Source organism: Sinohyriopsis cumingii, chromosome 7, assembly GCF_028554795.1.
Source record: "Sinohyriopsis cumingii isolate HCF-2022 chromosome 7, ASM2855479v2, whole genome shotgun sequence".
Classification (NCBI taxonomy): Eukaryota; Metazoa; Mollusca; class Bivalvia; order Unionida; family Unionidae; genus Sinohyriopsis; species Sinohyriopsis cumingii.
The window spans coordinates 60161550-60177613 of record NC_142967.1 but is presented as its reverse complement, the minus strand read 5'-3'; the positions used below and the strand labels follow the sequence as shown (position 1 = coordinate 60177613).

At 33.8% G+C, this 16064-nt stretch overlaps 1 protein-coding gene across 1 annotated transcript in view; it reads left to right on the top strand.

Annotated features, from left to right (window-relative positions):
* Positions 1–15815, top strand: part of LOC149795350 (major vault protein-like) — a 101234-nt gene extending 85419 nt beyond the window's left edge. Inside the window, exons 23-25 of the mRNA XM_089965125.1 lie at positions 1732–1812; positions 6559–6639; positions 7898–15815. Of these exons, the coding sequence (XP_089821251.1) occupies positions 1732–1812; positions 6559–6639; positions 7898–8005 (270 nt within the window). The 3' untranslated portion in view covers positions 8006–15815. The remainder of the gene's footprint in view (positions 1–1731; positions 1813–6558; positions 6640–7897) is intronic.
* Positions 15816–16064: the final 249 nt, after the last annotated feature.

Below are 16064 nucleotides of genomic sequence, written 5' to 3'. Positions count from 1 at the left end.
ACACAAACATTTGCATATGAAATACTTTCCAACAGCTCAGCCAGATAATAAGCTAATGGCACAACAGAAGTACTGGTATTACAAGATATTGATATATCTGTATGCATCAATCCACTACAGTATCACTGTTTATATTTATAAGTATAGATTCATCCATATTGGTATTTTAACCCTTTCTATTAGTCTGATTGTGCAACTATTTTTGTTTTCTCAACATGTTATTTGCAACTAAGAAAGAACACTCTAATCCAGGGTCATCAACCTACAGCATGCATGCCACAAGGTGGCACATCAAGAGGTTTTGTAATGCATGCAAAGGGCAGCCAAAAATCTGGATTTTAACAGTGTTACTCTCTTAGAGGTAGCACACACTCGTTCATTTTGTAATTAATCAGGAATAGAGTGGCATGCTATGTCAGATAGGTTGCCGACCCCTGCTCTAATCAGTAAAACCCAAGTCTGATCAGCATAGATCAGTGACTACAAATTTTATAATGTGATGGCAAATAAGATAATGTACTAATGGCTGGAAATACAGGTTGAGTGAATAGCACAGACCAAGATTTACCATTGTATGTGATGACAAATCAGAGGCTATAATGTTGGCAGGAAATGTCACTCATTGATCAGTGTATATCAAGATCTACTATTGTATAGTGTGATGAGACATCAGAGATAGTACTGTTGGGAGGCATGTAAATTGAGTGAACAACATAAAGCAAGATCTGGCATCGTTTAATGTGATGGCAGATCAGAGACTGTCCTGTTGACTGGAAATATAACTTGAGTGAACAACATAAACTAATATCTACCAATGTATGTGATGAGAGATCAAGGAATGTGGTTTCACACTGGGGACTGAACTTTTGGCTGGAAATATAAGTAGATGAAACAGCATAAACAATGGTGTACCAGTAGAGCTAGATCCAGTTTCACTAAATTTCTCCTTAGATTGAGATTTTGCATTATTTTATAATATTTCTGACATTACTTGGATTTTTTCATGACTGGTAAATACAATACCAAGGATGAAAAAATAACTTTAGTTTAAAACTATACATCCAGAAGTAATTTTGTACTTGGAAATTAATTTAAGGAATTCTTCAAATTTGAGGCAATTTTGGTTTTCTTTTGAGATAAAACAAGACAAATTTCAGGAAAATGCAAGCCATTATGACAGTATTTTTAATGAGTATTTTAATCTTTAATGTATACTTAAAGTTTATTGAAAACTTCTTTCATTCCCAACCAAGCAATAGGAAAGATAGCTAAATATCTAAATTCGAAGAAATGTTTGAAAATTGATCAGTGCTATTTGTAACAGGGGCCTGGATCACAGGTTGATGTAACTGGGACCCAGATCTCTGCTGTTTTTAAGTGGAGTCAGTATCAGTTTTTTTTGTAACTTGAGTCTTGATCTTTGCTGTTTGTAACTGGAGCTTTGGATCTATGCTTTTTTTAGCTGAAGCCTGGATCTGTGCTGATTGTAACTGGGACCTGGATCTATGCTGTTGGTAGCTGAAGCTTGGATCTTTAGTATTTGTAACGGGGGCCAGTATCTTTTATTTGTTACTGGTGTATTTGGGTACACATTAAACACAAATATAATAGAATTTTGTGAGACTCTCATTAGTTTTTACTTTCATTTTTCTGTGGACTATCCTGAACTGTTAGCATTTATGCATCTTATTGACATTGTTGTAATTTGTTATCTAATTTCCTGTATTTCAGCTCAGAAGAAGTGAGATCGACTACCAAAAAAACTTGAACTCTCTGGAAACTGCCAAAACCAAAAAAATGGCAGATATTGAGGTAGATATTATTCTAGCATTATTGTTTTTGTTATTGGAGTGACATTTTGGGATTATTTGCCCAAATCAGACATGATTTATCTCTGTTTTAAAGCGGAATTCCGCTTTTCTCCTGACTTGAATCTGAGTTTTCTTGATATAGTACGTTTTTTTATCATCTCTGATCCAGTTTTTAAAAAAACGGTATATTTTTTCCCATTCTGCAACGACCCTTGTAATGCATTCGTTCTGTATATTAGCTAGCCCACAATTCTCGTAAAGAGTATTCTGATTGGTCAAAAGTTTAAATTCATCCAATGAATCTTTGTATAAAGGAAACTGATGGCAATGGAAAGAAGAAGCGTGCTTGCAAAATATGGCGTCCCAAGTTGTTGAGAGAGAGACCATGACATTAGAAGTTTAGAGAAAGGTTTAAAAAATATATGGGAATGGCTGGAGTGAAATGTCGACAGAAATTTAGTTGGTCAGTTTATAAGAAAACTGAATGCTAGAGTTCTGGCATTTTGTGACCTCTGCTTTATGGTAATTGCGGTTGGAAGCATTTTGAACAGCACCTACAAAAGAAGCTGCATACGGAAAAATTGAAGCTTATAAGGCATCTGGAAAAAGTGCATTTAATTACTATAAGAAGAAAGATTTATTGCATGATAGAACAGATGTAGCTGTCTGTCAGAATATGCGCACTGCATGTCATCAATACAAGCACCAGCTTGAAAGGAAAAAGGCTCTTATTGAGAAGGAAAAGAAACAATTGCACATTGAGCCAAAAAAGTCTGTCAAAAAGGGAGACTAAAGAAATCTTTGCCAAAGCCGCAAAAAGAGATCAACAGGTTTTGTCCATTGGAGAAAAAGACAAGTGAATGTATGGCATTATTTGTATATAGTTGATGTACTTGGGTGTTTATTTTACAGATTTGTTATGAAAAGAGAGAAGTATAAAATATTTGCTGCAAAAATTGAGAAATTATTGTGGCTTAATTATGATGTGAACATAAAATATTGTGAAATTATTCAAGTCAAGTTGAAACTTTTTGGTAAGTTTGTTAGTTTTTCAAATGATTATTTTGTTATATATTATGATCATAAGTTGCACCAGGAGCAGTTTTTTATGATTGTAAGATGCATTTTTGGCCGGGGGACCTACAGCCCCCTGAACCCCTGGATCAGGGGCACTGCCCCTCGAGACCCCGTTGGAGGAAGACCCCCAAACCCCCTTTCAAATTTTAAGCTTTTTTTGTGGAATACCAAAATCATGTCTGCCAAATGCCAAAGAAACTTTTGGATTTTCTCGTTTGAAATTGGCCATGTGTCAAATATTTATTATGTTAACATTCTTATTTTTCAGAAGTTTTTTTATGTTTCTGTAATAATTTTCATAATAAGACTTTAAATCTATATGTTATTGAGCTCAAACCCTTGCCAGTAGTTAATCGTGTTTACATGGCTGACCCTTGTCTCGCATTAGCCATATTGAAAACCAGCATGACTGTACACCTAGCAATACAAACATGTCTACCTCTTTTGGGATTGGTTAGAGATGTACAGAAACACAACAATCAAGTTAGTCATATTTACATGGCTGACTCGTGTCTAGCACTAGCCATATTGAAAACCTTTGTAACTTACACCTAGCCATGCAGACATAACTAGCTCTTAAGATAGGTTAGAGATGTACAAAATCTTTACACTTTCAATTTTATATTTGATTGTTCAAAAATCAAACATATTATTTTGCGATAATGACAGTAGTGAATGAAAGGCGAGGCTAATAAAGAAAAGTCATAGAGTAATAAAAAGAGAGATAAAAGGTTAGGAACATGTATGCAAACTTATAAGGTTAACAGTTAAAGTCTTATTAGTCTGTACTGTGACTTTGATTACCATGTAATGGGACAAGTGGTACATGCCCCATAATTATAAAGAGCAAAATGCATTTTACAGAGACATTGACAATGACAAGAATAGTTATTCCTCTTCCTTTCCTCACATATTTGAAATTAAAATTTCAGTCAGTAGGGAAACTGATTTTGTTATATGTGTTGTCAAAATGACTTTTATCAGACTTTACATTATTTTGAGGACAAATGATATGTTTGCATGTCAGTCTTTTCAAGCATGAGAATCCCTTCTTAAAGTCAGAAAATTTGTCACACCCCTTCCCCCTTTGCTAATGTACTTTTCAGCTCCCTTGGAATAATCCCTAGGCCTCAGAGTGTGGAGGCTTCCAACAGATTGGGAACCACTGCTTTAGACCAATATTATTGTTGAGTACTGGATAGAGCAAGTCTTCTCATTATATTGAGGGCCTGGGAAGACACACATTTAGATTATTACTGACACTCTAAATTAGAAGTCAAAAACAAGTGACAGGAATGCTTACATTCATTACTTGTTTCAGTCTTTGCATTATTTCAATGGCAATAATCAGTCTTGTGAATGCTTATTATCAAGTACATTATACCAGCCGACCAAACAAGTAACATCCATCCAACAATACATCCTTTTGCACAAGTTTTTTTTCTTTCCGCTCTTCTGGTCATAGACCTGAGCAACTTATTAGGATAATCTGTTGTCCTTCAATTATCCATCATTCAGCACAAGTTTAATGCTGCACTTCCTAACTACTTGCAGGATTGCCTTGAAACTTTACATACACATTCAATGCATGGTCTAGTTTATCCTAAATGAAAATGGTACTGCTCAGACTTCCAGTATGGCCACTACAGCAGCCATCTTGAAAATCTTGCTATCATTACTCCTCCTGAATGAATGGGCATATCAGCATGGGGTTTTCACAAAAAAATTTCTTGTGATGCCTGGCAGGTCCTAAATGAAAACAGTGCCAATCTGACATTCAATATGGCCACCATGTGGCCATCTTAGGTGGCGCTATACAGTTTCGCATTTTGCATAGGGTTATGATTTTAAAGAAAAAGAATGTCCCCGGCTTTCCTCACTGGTTATACTAGCTATTTAAAAAAGACCTTGTATATCTTAGGTATAATGCAAAGAACCTTTAATTCCCTTTATTTTGGTGTATGATTTCTGGGTGTACTATGGGTTATAGAGTATACAGCTTGGCCTTACTTCAAATGTGCACCTTTCAAAAAAGTGCTAGCTCTACTTGGTCATTTTCACTTCCTGAACTTCAGAGGTAAATTGTATAAAAAAGAGCCGATAACTTTTTTTACATTTTATATATTTGGTAATTCATTCATTGCACTTTCAGAAGCTGGTATTGTCTAGTCTGGCAAAATTCATTTTCCCTATTTTAATAGCTGCTATGTATAGTGTACTTTAGACTAATTCAGACTGATTTTTTAACACAAGGGAGCAGTCATTTTAGTTAGCAGTGTGCTTAAATCATGTAAAATTTCCAAAAGTACAATATCCAAAAGAAATATCATCCACATTACATTAATGTAGCATAGAGGTATGCAAACATTCTCTCCACTGTGCATGTTTTAAATGCGAACCACTTCACCTTACATACGTCACTCTCTCAAAAGTACATATTATCTGGTGAGCGCCACCTTAAAAGTCTTGTTGGTACAACCCTACTTGAATAGAAAGTTATATTGACCTGGGGTTTTAACTAAAAGACTTCTTATTATACCAAGTTGATCTTAAATGAAAATGGTGCCGATCTAAGTCTAATATGGTCACCACAGCAGCCATATTGAAAATCTTGTTATTGCTACTCCTCTTGAATAGAAGTCATATCTTGAAAATATTGTTATCTATATACTCCCAGACCTGCCAACTCTTACGATTTTGCAGTAAGTCTTACAAAAATTACCCTTAAAATACATATGGCATACTAGCAAAAACTATGGAAAAATTATCTTTGCCAAAAAGTCTGGATAATTGGTTCATCCGTGTTTTATTTGGATCCAGGTTTCATCTTAGAATTAGTAAAATTAGTCAGGGAACCAGACTAACTTTACAAAAGCACCCCAGATGCTTTAAACTGCACATATTTGTTCATGTGAAGCATCTGCATGATCAAACTGTTGATTATAGAATTTTTTAAAATGGTGTCCAGAAAGTGATGTGTGTTAAAGGGGAAAATAAGCTTCTAGAAAAGTGTTAATAATCAACACAGAAGAATAAAAAGGAGTATTTAGATTCTTGTGAATAAAAGCTGGAAAAGAAACAATTACAAAAATTGGACATCACGGGTAAATTTAAGTATGTCTCGTGGCGGGAGATATGATTGCCGTCTTCATGTGAAATGGAAAAGAATTTCCAAGAATTATGTCAAGTTGAGAGAGAGCAACAAGCCATTGAGTTGCATAGTGTTTGGAACTAAAGTTTGTGCAACTGTACTAGTGGCAAATTAAGTCCACGCGTACTTTACAAACTTTTCAGTTGAACATAATGTTTATCATCGATGCATCAAACTTTTAATTACATTTTCCAGCTTTACAATAGCAGTTATTGATATTTTGTTACACCTTACTAAAAACTGGTCAATCTTACGGGAAAAAAATCAGCTGCCTTACTGAGACGGACTCATCAGGGTTGGCAGGTCTGTACTCCTCTCCAGATGTATGGCTATATCCGCATGGAGTTTTAACCAGTAGACTTCTTATGATGGTTAGTATGTTCTAAATGAAATTTGTGCCTGTCATACATAACTTAAATGTAATTTGCAAATTAAGTCATCCTTGAGTTCCTAATTCAACTGAAACATTTACATGGAGAGGATAAACCATCACATGATGTTTTGTGACATATATTACAGGTGAAGAGGTTCAGTGACATGGTCAAAGCACTGGGAGTGAAGACAATAGAGGCAATGGCTAGAGCAGGCCCAGAAGCTCAGGTACGTTTGATTAAAAAAATATCAAATTCATTTCCCTGATGTTGACAAAGAAGCAAAACTAGTATGGTAGTAAAATTGAAATGGTTTCATATAAGTTGATGGTCCTTCTATTGTGATAACTTGGAAAGCAATTGTCATAGCAACACAGTTGTATGCAATGTATCAGGCAGTTTGTTTGCCCACAATGGCTGTTATATAGTTTTATAATTATCTGTCAATCTACGTCCATACGTCTTACCTTGGTTAAGTTTTATGTTGAGGTCATTTCAAGCACTGTGGTGGTGTATGCTGTAATCAATTAACACATTACTGGTATGCAGCGGGATGGTGGGAATACTTATTTTAGAAAAACAAATCTAATATCTTATATTTCTGGTGTAATTTTGTTCAAAATATTTTCAATAGTATCTTTTTGTTGCAGGCTATTGATGAAAATTTGTGAAGAAAATCTTCTTGAAAATTTAATGCAGCCTAACTCATTAACCCTTGGAGGTTTTTGTCGTTTTCGTCTGAAATGCGAGTAGAAAACACATTTTGTGGGCTGTTTCTGAATACATCCTAATACATTGACTTGCAAGAGATTTCCCGTTAACCTAATCCCTAGTTGTGTTATAAACATCGTTTTTCATTGGCTATTTCACTCGTGCAGGAGCAGAAGGGTAAAAATTGGAGTTCTTTTTTGTATTTTTTATTATTTGCTTAATGGGCCCATCATTTTCATATTGAGATCACTCTTTATTCCAAATGCACATCTTATCATACTTTTTGCAAAGGTTCATCTGTCTGTGTGCAGTTCAGACCAGTCTGCCTTAGATCTGAGGCCAAAAAGTCTAAAATCTGAACACAAGATTGGATTCTGACCACAGGCGAATTTTGGGTGGGGAAAAAATCGGGTCCGAAAAATTAGGTTTTTCCCTCTGTATTTTGTAGAACTTCCAGGTTATATGGTATCATTGTAGAGCTACATCTGTCTACCTTTCTCTACTACCACCCACTTTAGTGTATCATACATGACCTTGACACTACAGAGCTCAGCAGTAGGCTACTACCTCCTGCCACATAAACGCAGCTCCAGGGGTTAATGAGTTTATACATTTGACTCAGTTATATCTATGAGTGGCCAAATCTGAAGGAAAGAAAAACCAATTTGTTCTGTACATTATGATTAAAGTTCCGATTATCAGAATTGTTTTATTTTTCCTCTGAAATATTTTTTTTTAAATCAAGGAATAAACCCTGAATATTTTCTTTGTTGCAGATGAAGTTACTTGCAAGTTTAGGCATTGAGAGCACTTTGATCACAGATGGAAAAAGTCCAATCAATCTGTTTACCACCGCCAGTGGACTTGTAGGAAAGGTGCAGTGAATGGACTTAAACAGAACTGGACATTATGCTCAAGACCATATATAAGATGTAATGTGTACCCAAATATTTTTTCTATGGTTAAATTTTGCTTTAATTTTTGTTTTTATCTTTTTTGTCTTTACATTTTCTGGGAGTAACTTTGATGTTTACAATATTGTTTTTTTTTTTTAATGGATGTTGTTACTTTGATGTTTTTGTAGAAAACTTCAATTTCAAATAAATGATTATTGTCTAAAAAAAATCTATTATGCTGACTTTACATACAGATGTAAAACTGAACAATTAAGGAAAGAACATAAGACATGGAGTATTAATTGATTATCAATGATAGAAGCCAAAATATATTTTAATAGTGACTGGATTACGAAGAAGTGTCTTAATAAATTTACATCCAGTTCACTTTCTTTTTTTTAACTGCAAAATTTGAAGAAAAAAATTGTACTCATTTACAGTAAATTGTGCAGAATCACAAAAAGAATAAGAGATCCACCAACAATCAATAGATTGAATTGTATACTTAGTTTATCATAGATTTACAATTTTTATATTTCAGTTATTTTTTAAACAAACATCTATATTTTAAAATGAACATTTTAATTTGACAAGTGATAATGAATACACCAATATATAGTATTCAGATTTGAGTAGCTGACTAACCCAGTAATCATACATGCCAACCGACTACGCTTTTGCTGTAATCATTATGCTATTTTTCACTAAATTATGCCTTATGCATAAATGTAATTGGATTGCGTTTTTGGTATATTCCCCTCCAAAAAAAAATTAATAATTTGTTTTCTCATTTTTTTGACATCCCATTAATCCCAAAGACTGAAATCTAGAAAAGACGGCTTCTTTGTAACCACGACATAAGAGTAAGCTTGTCCATAGACTTGCATGCACTTTCCTAACAGTATTATGTTCTATGTATAGTGGCTGCCCTATTTCCAAGATACATACTGGTTCCAAATTACAAACTTTTGCTCTTGGATTCCAATTATAGCAGCTGTATGGCTTAGTTAGGAAAGAACCGACTGGTTTTCAAACTTTTAATCTTTGCTCACAGATTCTTTGTTCTAATTCATATATGGTACAAAACTAGTCTGTAGGTATTTGGCGCTAAAAGTCATCAGATTTGTTAGGTGTTTAACAGAAGATACTTCACTTAAAATTACAGAAGCCATGAAAATTAGGCCGTTTAGTATTGCAACAGACTTGAGTAGTGATTATGATGGCAAAAAGATGACAAAAAGTTGTACCCAGTCTGTGCAAGAGACTGACAACGAAAAGGGCCAAGTCAGAATGCTCTTCTTTCATTACCAGAATTATCAGTAGATTCCACTGGAGAAAACATTTTTTTATTTGCTTGATAATGCTTTGAATAAATTTAAGTTGGCAGAACTGTATGGGGTTTTCAGCTGATACTGCATCAGTGATGACTGGAATTAATAAAAGAATTGCATTCTATATTTTGAAAAATGTCGCTATCACTGCACATATCAGATTGTCTCTGTCATATGATGCACCATGCTGCAGGAAAAGCTGTTGATAAATTAGAAGAACTCCTGAAGTATCAAGTTGGCACTCTGCTTGACAGTGTACTTCATGTGGGCAGAGTTGATTTTTTTTCATCTTATTTCCCAGCTAAAAGACGCAGTAACTGGAAGATATAAATTTCCTCTTCTTTGTTAGGTTATTAAAGGAATATTGGTTCTTTACCATTCTAATGCTGACTGTGAGAGATTGTCAAGTATTGTTAACAAAAATAAAACTGAATTCAGATCCAAGCTCTGTAACCCAGCACTTAGTGCTCTACTGGTGTGCAAAACATTCATAGTCTCAGCTGGTACAAAGTGTTTTGAAATGCAATATGAGAGTCAGTTGCTCAAAGTGTTACCTACGAAAACTTGAAGCAGTAATTGATATTAAAAGTCCAGAGGGATAAATAAATTATTTTGTAAATATGCTCATTGAATTTTTATCATGTTATATGTAGATTACTCTTTTTCTGCTCGGATTACTCTTTTTGTCCACTTGGATTGCATTTTTTCCTCACCAGTGGTTGGCATGTATGCATAATGACTGTAGCAATAGTAATTGCTTTTCCTAATACATTCAATCAGCCAATTTGTCATATTTTAAATTAAAACAGAATTTGTATGTATTGATACATTGTTCCTCACATTTTCCTTATTGTTTACATTAAAATATGTGAAGTTATGTTTGGACACAAGGATATAATTAACAGTGTGTGATACTTAACCCCTGTTTATATGAGACGGCAACTTTCCTTTTGCTAAATTGATCTTAACACCATTCAGAAGGTATTAAATCTTGGTATCGGCAGTTTTACCCTTATCTATGCAAAGAAATTATTTTCAAGTGTTGTCTCTTTCGTTGTACACCATCATATCAGTGGAGATGCCATGTAATAGTGTTTTCATGCCTATCTGTCACATCAAATCATGTCCATTTCAAATTTCTTTTTGAAGGATTTCATTGATTTAAATCATATTTGGTACAAGGCTTATTATTAAGAAGGTCTGGGTCAGGTTCATATTTTCACCATTGTCTGAGAAAATTTTATAATATAGTTATGGCCTGTGTTCGACTTGAAGGATTTGCCTTCGATTGTATTATATTGGTAGTGTATCCATTTCACGGGGACAGATTTCAAGGTTTCCACCGTCATGTTTCAGATAAATTACAAATGTTTCTCATTAGTCCAACTTTATCACATTAATAATAATAATAACTTTCTTAAATGAGGTGACACAGTGTACCCTAATCTTTCCTGTAAAACATGATATATGTGGACACGAATTACAAGCTGTCAATTAAAATCTAATCCATTCATCTAGCTGTTTTTTTTCCTTCAAATTGTTTAGTGGGATGGTTTGATTTGGTTTAAAAGTGTAGACTGTATTTCAGTATTTATACTTTTTACAGATTAGGTCATTTACATACATGTAAACCAAATCCATTAATCTTGAGATCATTGTGAAAATGCTTTTCCATATCTATTGTTGTAAGTCCTATTGTATTCTCATATTCATGCACTAAAATATTGTTCGTTGTTTAAATGCACATGTATTGGTTTTGTATCCTACATTATTTGATTGTGAATGTGATATTTTGATTTATTTTTTATCTTTTTAGTATAAAATTTTATTTATCAAGACTTGTCTTTATTCCTGAACAAGATATGACTAATAGGGTGTTAAAAGTCCCATTAAGACCACTATGAAACAGATTCTTTCTTCTTGAAGTAATGCAGTTACTAAATTGTTTTCCCTTATGTTAAGATGCAAAGCATTAAAACCTACCTTGGATAAGTCTCATTACATATGCCTTAAGATGGAGCATATATTGGTATGATGTCCAACTGTCTGTCTTTTACTAATTTTGTTTCTCCATAATAAATCGAGCTCTCCAAGATGTATGTTTACCAAACTTTGTGGATGGCTTGCACTTTGGGTAAGGAAGAACACTATTGATTTGGGGGCCAAAAGCTCCAAGGTGAAGGTCAGTGTGGTTGTAAGAACAGAAATAGCTACCACACAATAACTCAAGTTTTCCACTATTTACAGTTACCATACTTTTATGATTGGCTTGTACATGGGGCAAGGAAGCAGCCTATTGAGTTTGATATCTAAGATCAAGGTCATTGTGAGTGATAGAAAAAGTGATTTCCACATAATTTCATTAATCCTAGATAACAAACATGGACAAAACATTTTGTATGACTTGCAGCTAGGACGAAGCCTATAGATTGTGTGATCAAAAGGTAAGAAATCAAGGTCACTTTAACTGTAGGAAGGAAAGTGGTTTCTGCATACAAATTGCAGTTATCTATGTAGAGGATCACATGGCAGTGGAAGAATGTGCCATATATGGTATCCATGTTACTACTTCATATTGCATTATTTGTTAGAGGTCTATTTTATAAGAAAATGTTAAGCATGTGATAAATGTGATATTTTATGACATAATTTAGCTTAATGAGGTTATATTGTATGGACATGTGATGTGTGATAAAAAGTCAGAGCCTTGCACTATTTTTATATATCCTTTGACGATCTCAAGGAGTTCCATCAAAGGTTATATCGCTTTATAATTTCAGCACTTATTATTCAGAGATTTTCCAGCCAGTTCAGATCCCAGTTTCATGCAGTCTTTTGGTTTTTTTCTTCTGTATGCTTCAAGTTTCTTCAAAACAATTGAATGAAATTGCTTTTACTTTCTTAAATTTGAGAGTTTTGTTTTAAATGATCAGATGTGTTTCACCTTGTCTGACATGTGAGGACATGCCAACCATTTTGTTTTACCACAACTCTTTCTGAAAAGACCCTTAATTTATGGATTTTAGGAATAAAAGAAAAATATGAAAATATTGTTGTTATTGTAAGTTCTGGATATTAGTTTGTCCAGGTTTAATCAGGATCTGAGTTTTCATGTTGGATTCATTGGTATTGGTTAAAGACTCACACTAGCTATACAGAAACATTTCACATGCTTTAATCTGCCAATGTTTTTTATGCATAACACCTGTATCATCAAGATTTTTCTTTTATGTTATAGAATTATATAGAAATTTCATCCATACAAATGAACAAAAAAGCACTGAAGGCAAAGGGACAGTCATCTTCACAAAAAGTTAAAACTTTCAGCACAGAATAAAAAAGGAATTTGTGTGCTTGGGTTAAAAAAAAACAGGATGGACAATGAGTACAGTTATTTTCTATCATGTCCATTTAGCAAGAGATGTGATTGCTGCTGCCATGTTAAATTACAAAATACAAAAATTATATAGAGTTCACAGATCCATCAAGAGGTTATTAACATCCATTGGGCTTGGAACTGCAGTTTCTGAATCTGAACTGGATGTCATCAGGGTCTAAGTGTTCATTTTTAACATTTTAGTTGAATATAATGTTACCATTGCTGCATCAGATCACACTTCTGAACTCTTTAAAAATTTTTTTTTTAAAGTCAATATAGGTACATGATATTTAGTTACACCTTGCTGAAAATTTGTCTGAGTTATCGAATAATATTGACTGCCTTACTAAATTGGTCTTGTTAAAGTTTGCATGTATGCATGTGGTTTTTTTTGTTTATGTCATCCATGCTTAAATGTTGAAACTGCATATGCTGTTTGAGTACAGATATTTTTTCACATTTTAAAAAAATCCCTATTTTGGGTATTTGGTATATAATTATTGTGATTAGTTTTGGATCCTGAAAGACAAGTTATCACACATGCTTTGTTGTGTGTGCCAACATTTGCTGGAACACCCAGGCTTAACTTTGAACCCTTTACTTAAATGTATCTTTCTTGTTCTAGAAAATGTTTGCACTTGTATGGTCTGTATTTTAGATCAAGATACTGTTGGCAGAAGAAGTGTTACAAGTTGGCCCAGTTTCAGTAAACATAAGTATTTCTTCCTCATATTGAGATCTTTAAATATCTATCTTTCTGCTTGATTTTTAACAATTATTTTTTTCTGAGAACACTCAGCTAGCATCAGGGATTAAACTACAGTAATGCAGTATTGAATTTTCATTGAAGGAGTCTTGCCGTATCTCATAGGAATATTTGATGATTTCATCAAAGCTGTTTTGAAGATTAAATTTTTTTCCATAAGCTAAACTATAAAGTGGTATTGTATCCTGTCCATTATGTCTACCTCTGACAGAAATTTTCGTATTGACTAAAGTATTAATAAGCAGAATAATGTAAATTCTCAAATACAGGAGAAATTTTGACAATGTTTTTTAACCAGGGCATGATTGTAATCTGATGCCCCAGTGATGAAGACATTTTAGGGTGGTATTCATTTGCCATGTATTACTTAGAATGTTTAGGGTAAAGGTGTCGTCATTTTTCACTTTTCACATTGGTGTGAACTTAATATCTGTGATCAAATCTGTTTTCTTCATGTGTGACCTTTTAGCTTGCCTGGCCTTAAGGTCAAGTGAGTTTATGGTATGTCACTGCATGCATCATGCATGATCCATCATGGATCTGTCAGCAATTGCTGTGTTCAACTTCTTTGAGCAAAAGCTCCACTGATTCAGTTTTAATCAAGCATGGTGACATGAAGGCCTTTCAAGTTTGTACAAATTATGCTGATATGCCATCAAATATGGCCACCATTACTAAAAATAGACAAATCTCTAAATTTATTTCTAAAAAACTACTCATCATAATTTGACCAAACTGATAGAAAGCATTCTGCCATGAAGCCATTTCAGGTTTGTACAAATGAAGCTGATCTGCTATCGGATGTGGCCAACTTTACAAAAACTTGAAAAAACTTAAAAGAACTTCTTTTAAAAACATTCAGCAGAATTTGAGAAAATTGAAAGAAAGCATCCTGGGATAAAAACATTTAAGTTTTGTTCAAATGAAGCTGACTTGACATAAAATATGACTGCCTTTGTGAAAACTAGAAGAAAAATTTAAACAGCTTCTCAAAAACTGCTCAGCAGAATTATCCCTACATTCCTCAAAAAGTATCCTGTCATGAAGACCTTAAATTTTCAACAAATCATGACAATGCACCGTCAAATGGCCACTTACTGAAAGTAGAAAATTAAATTAATTCTTGTCACCTCTACAGTGGCCTGGTGGTTAGAGTGGCTGAGTCATAGCAAAGACTTACAAAAATGGAACTAATAGCTCCCATGCTTGGCGCTCAGCATTAAGAGGTTAGTGTTAGGACTGGTCGGCCTGGTGTCAGGATAATGTGACTGGGTGGGACATCATGCTACATGTCTGCAGCATGATGCCCCAGTGCTAGACATCACTATAAACTGTCACACTGCAGACATCATAGCAATATGACTGAAAAATTGTTAAAGCTACATAAAAAAAATTCAAATCACACATACACACATTAATTCTTGTCAAAAACTGTTGTTTAGAATTTATCAAAATTTTACAATATTTATGTATTAGGGCCTTAATATTGTGTGCAGAAGATACCATCCACCATCAGATATGGCCACCATTACTAAAAATAGACTTCTCAAAAACATCTGATCTGAATTTAACCAGAATTGACAGAAAATATCCTGGCATGGATATTTTCTAGTGTTCTAGTTAATCAAACCTAGAATTGAGAATGGAAGATGACAATCCATGCAGTACTTAAATGTGGCAATAGTTCCTAAAGGAGAAAAAAAATGCTTTAAATGAATAATTCTTCTAAAAAGCATTGTTTGCACAGATTATGCTACCATCCAATATATTTAAAAAATGAAATTTTGAAATACAGCTCAGTGGCCCGGATTTCTTGGCAAACTGCCCTTGCACTTAGCTGTTAAGTACACGTCAGTCATACGAGCAATTTCAGGACCACTTAGGACCCTTATTCTAGCATACTTTATTTTGTTTCATTAATATTTTGACTGTGTTTAAATATATCTCTGCACTATTATACTCTTTTTATCTTCACATGTTTTAGTTTTGTAGTGGGTTTTTTTCTTCGTGTACCGACCATTGTAGGAATAAAAGCACTAGAGTTATCTCATATACTTGCTTATAACACAAATCCAACTGCAAACAACATAGACCCTCATCTGCTGTCACATAATGTGTTGGCAGATAAGGTCTACGTTGTTTTTATACAGATTACATGTAATAAGCTGCGTAGACTTAGATCTTACAACTATAGATCCAGATCTCTGCAGTTTGCAGTTGGACTCCTAAATGAGTACATAAGGTTTGTTATTTCATAAAATTTCACCAACTCTTACCAGTTCCACCATATAGGTATCTTAAAAATAAACTGGCATCATATTTTTTTAGTGTTTTGTGCTATTGATTTCAGTGAAATTTTCCTTACTTTAAATTTATTTTCCAGCACCAATTAAGACCCATTAAAGTAGTACAGTAAATGTATAATGTGGAAAAAGAATTGTCATATCAACTCCTTAATACTAAATTCCATAGAAAAAAAACTATATTCACAAAACTTCTTGATACAAGTGCACGCCATTTTTAATTTTATATTATTGTTAATGGAATGCAAATTGATCTGCATACAACAAG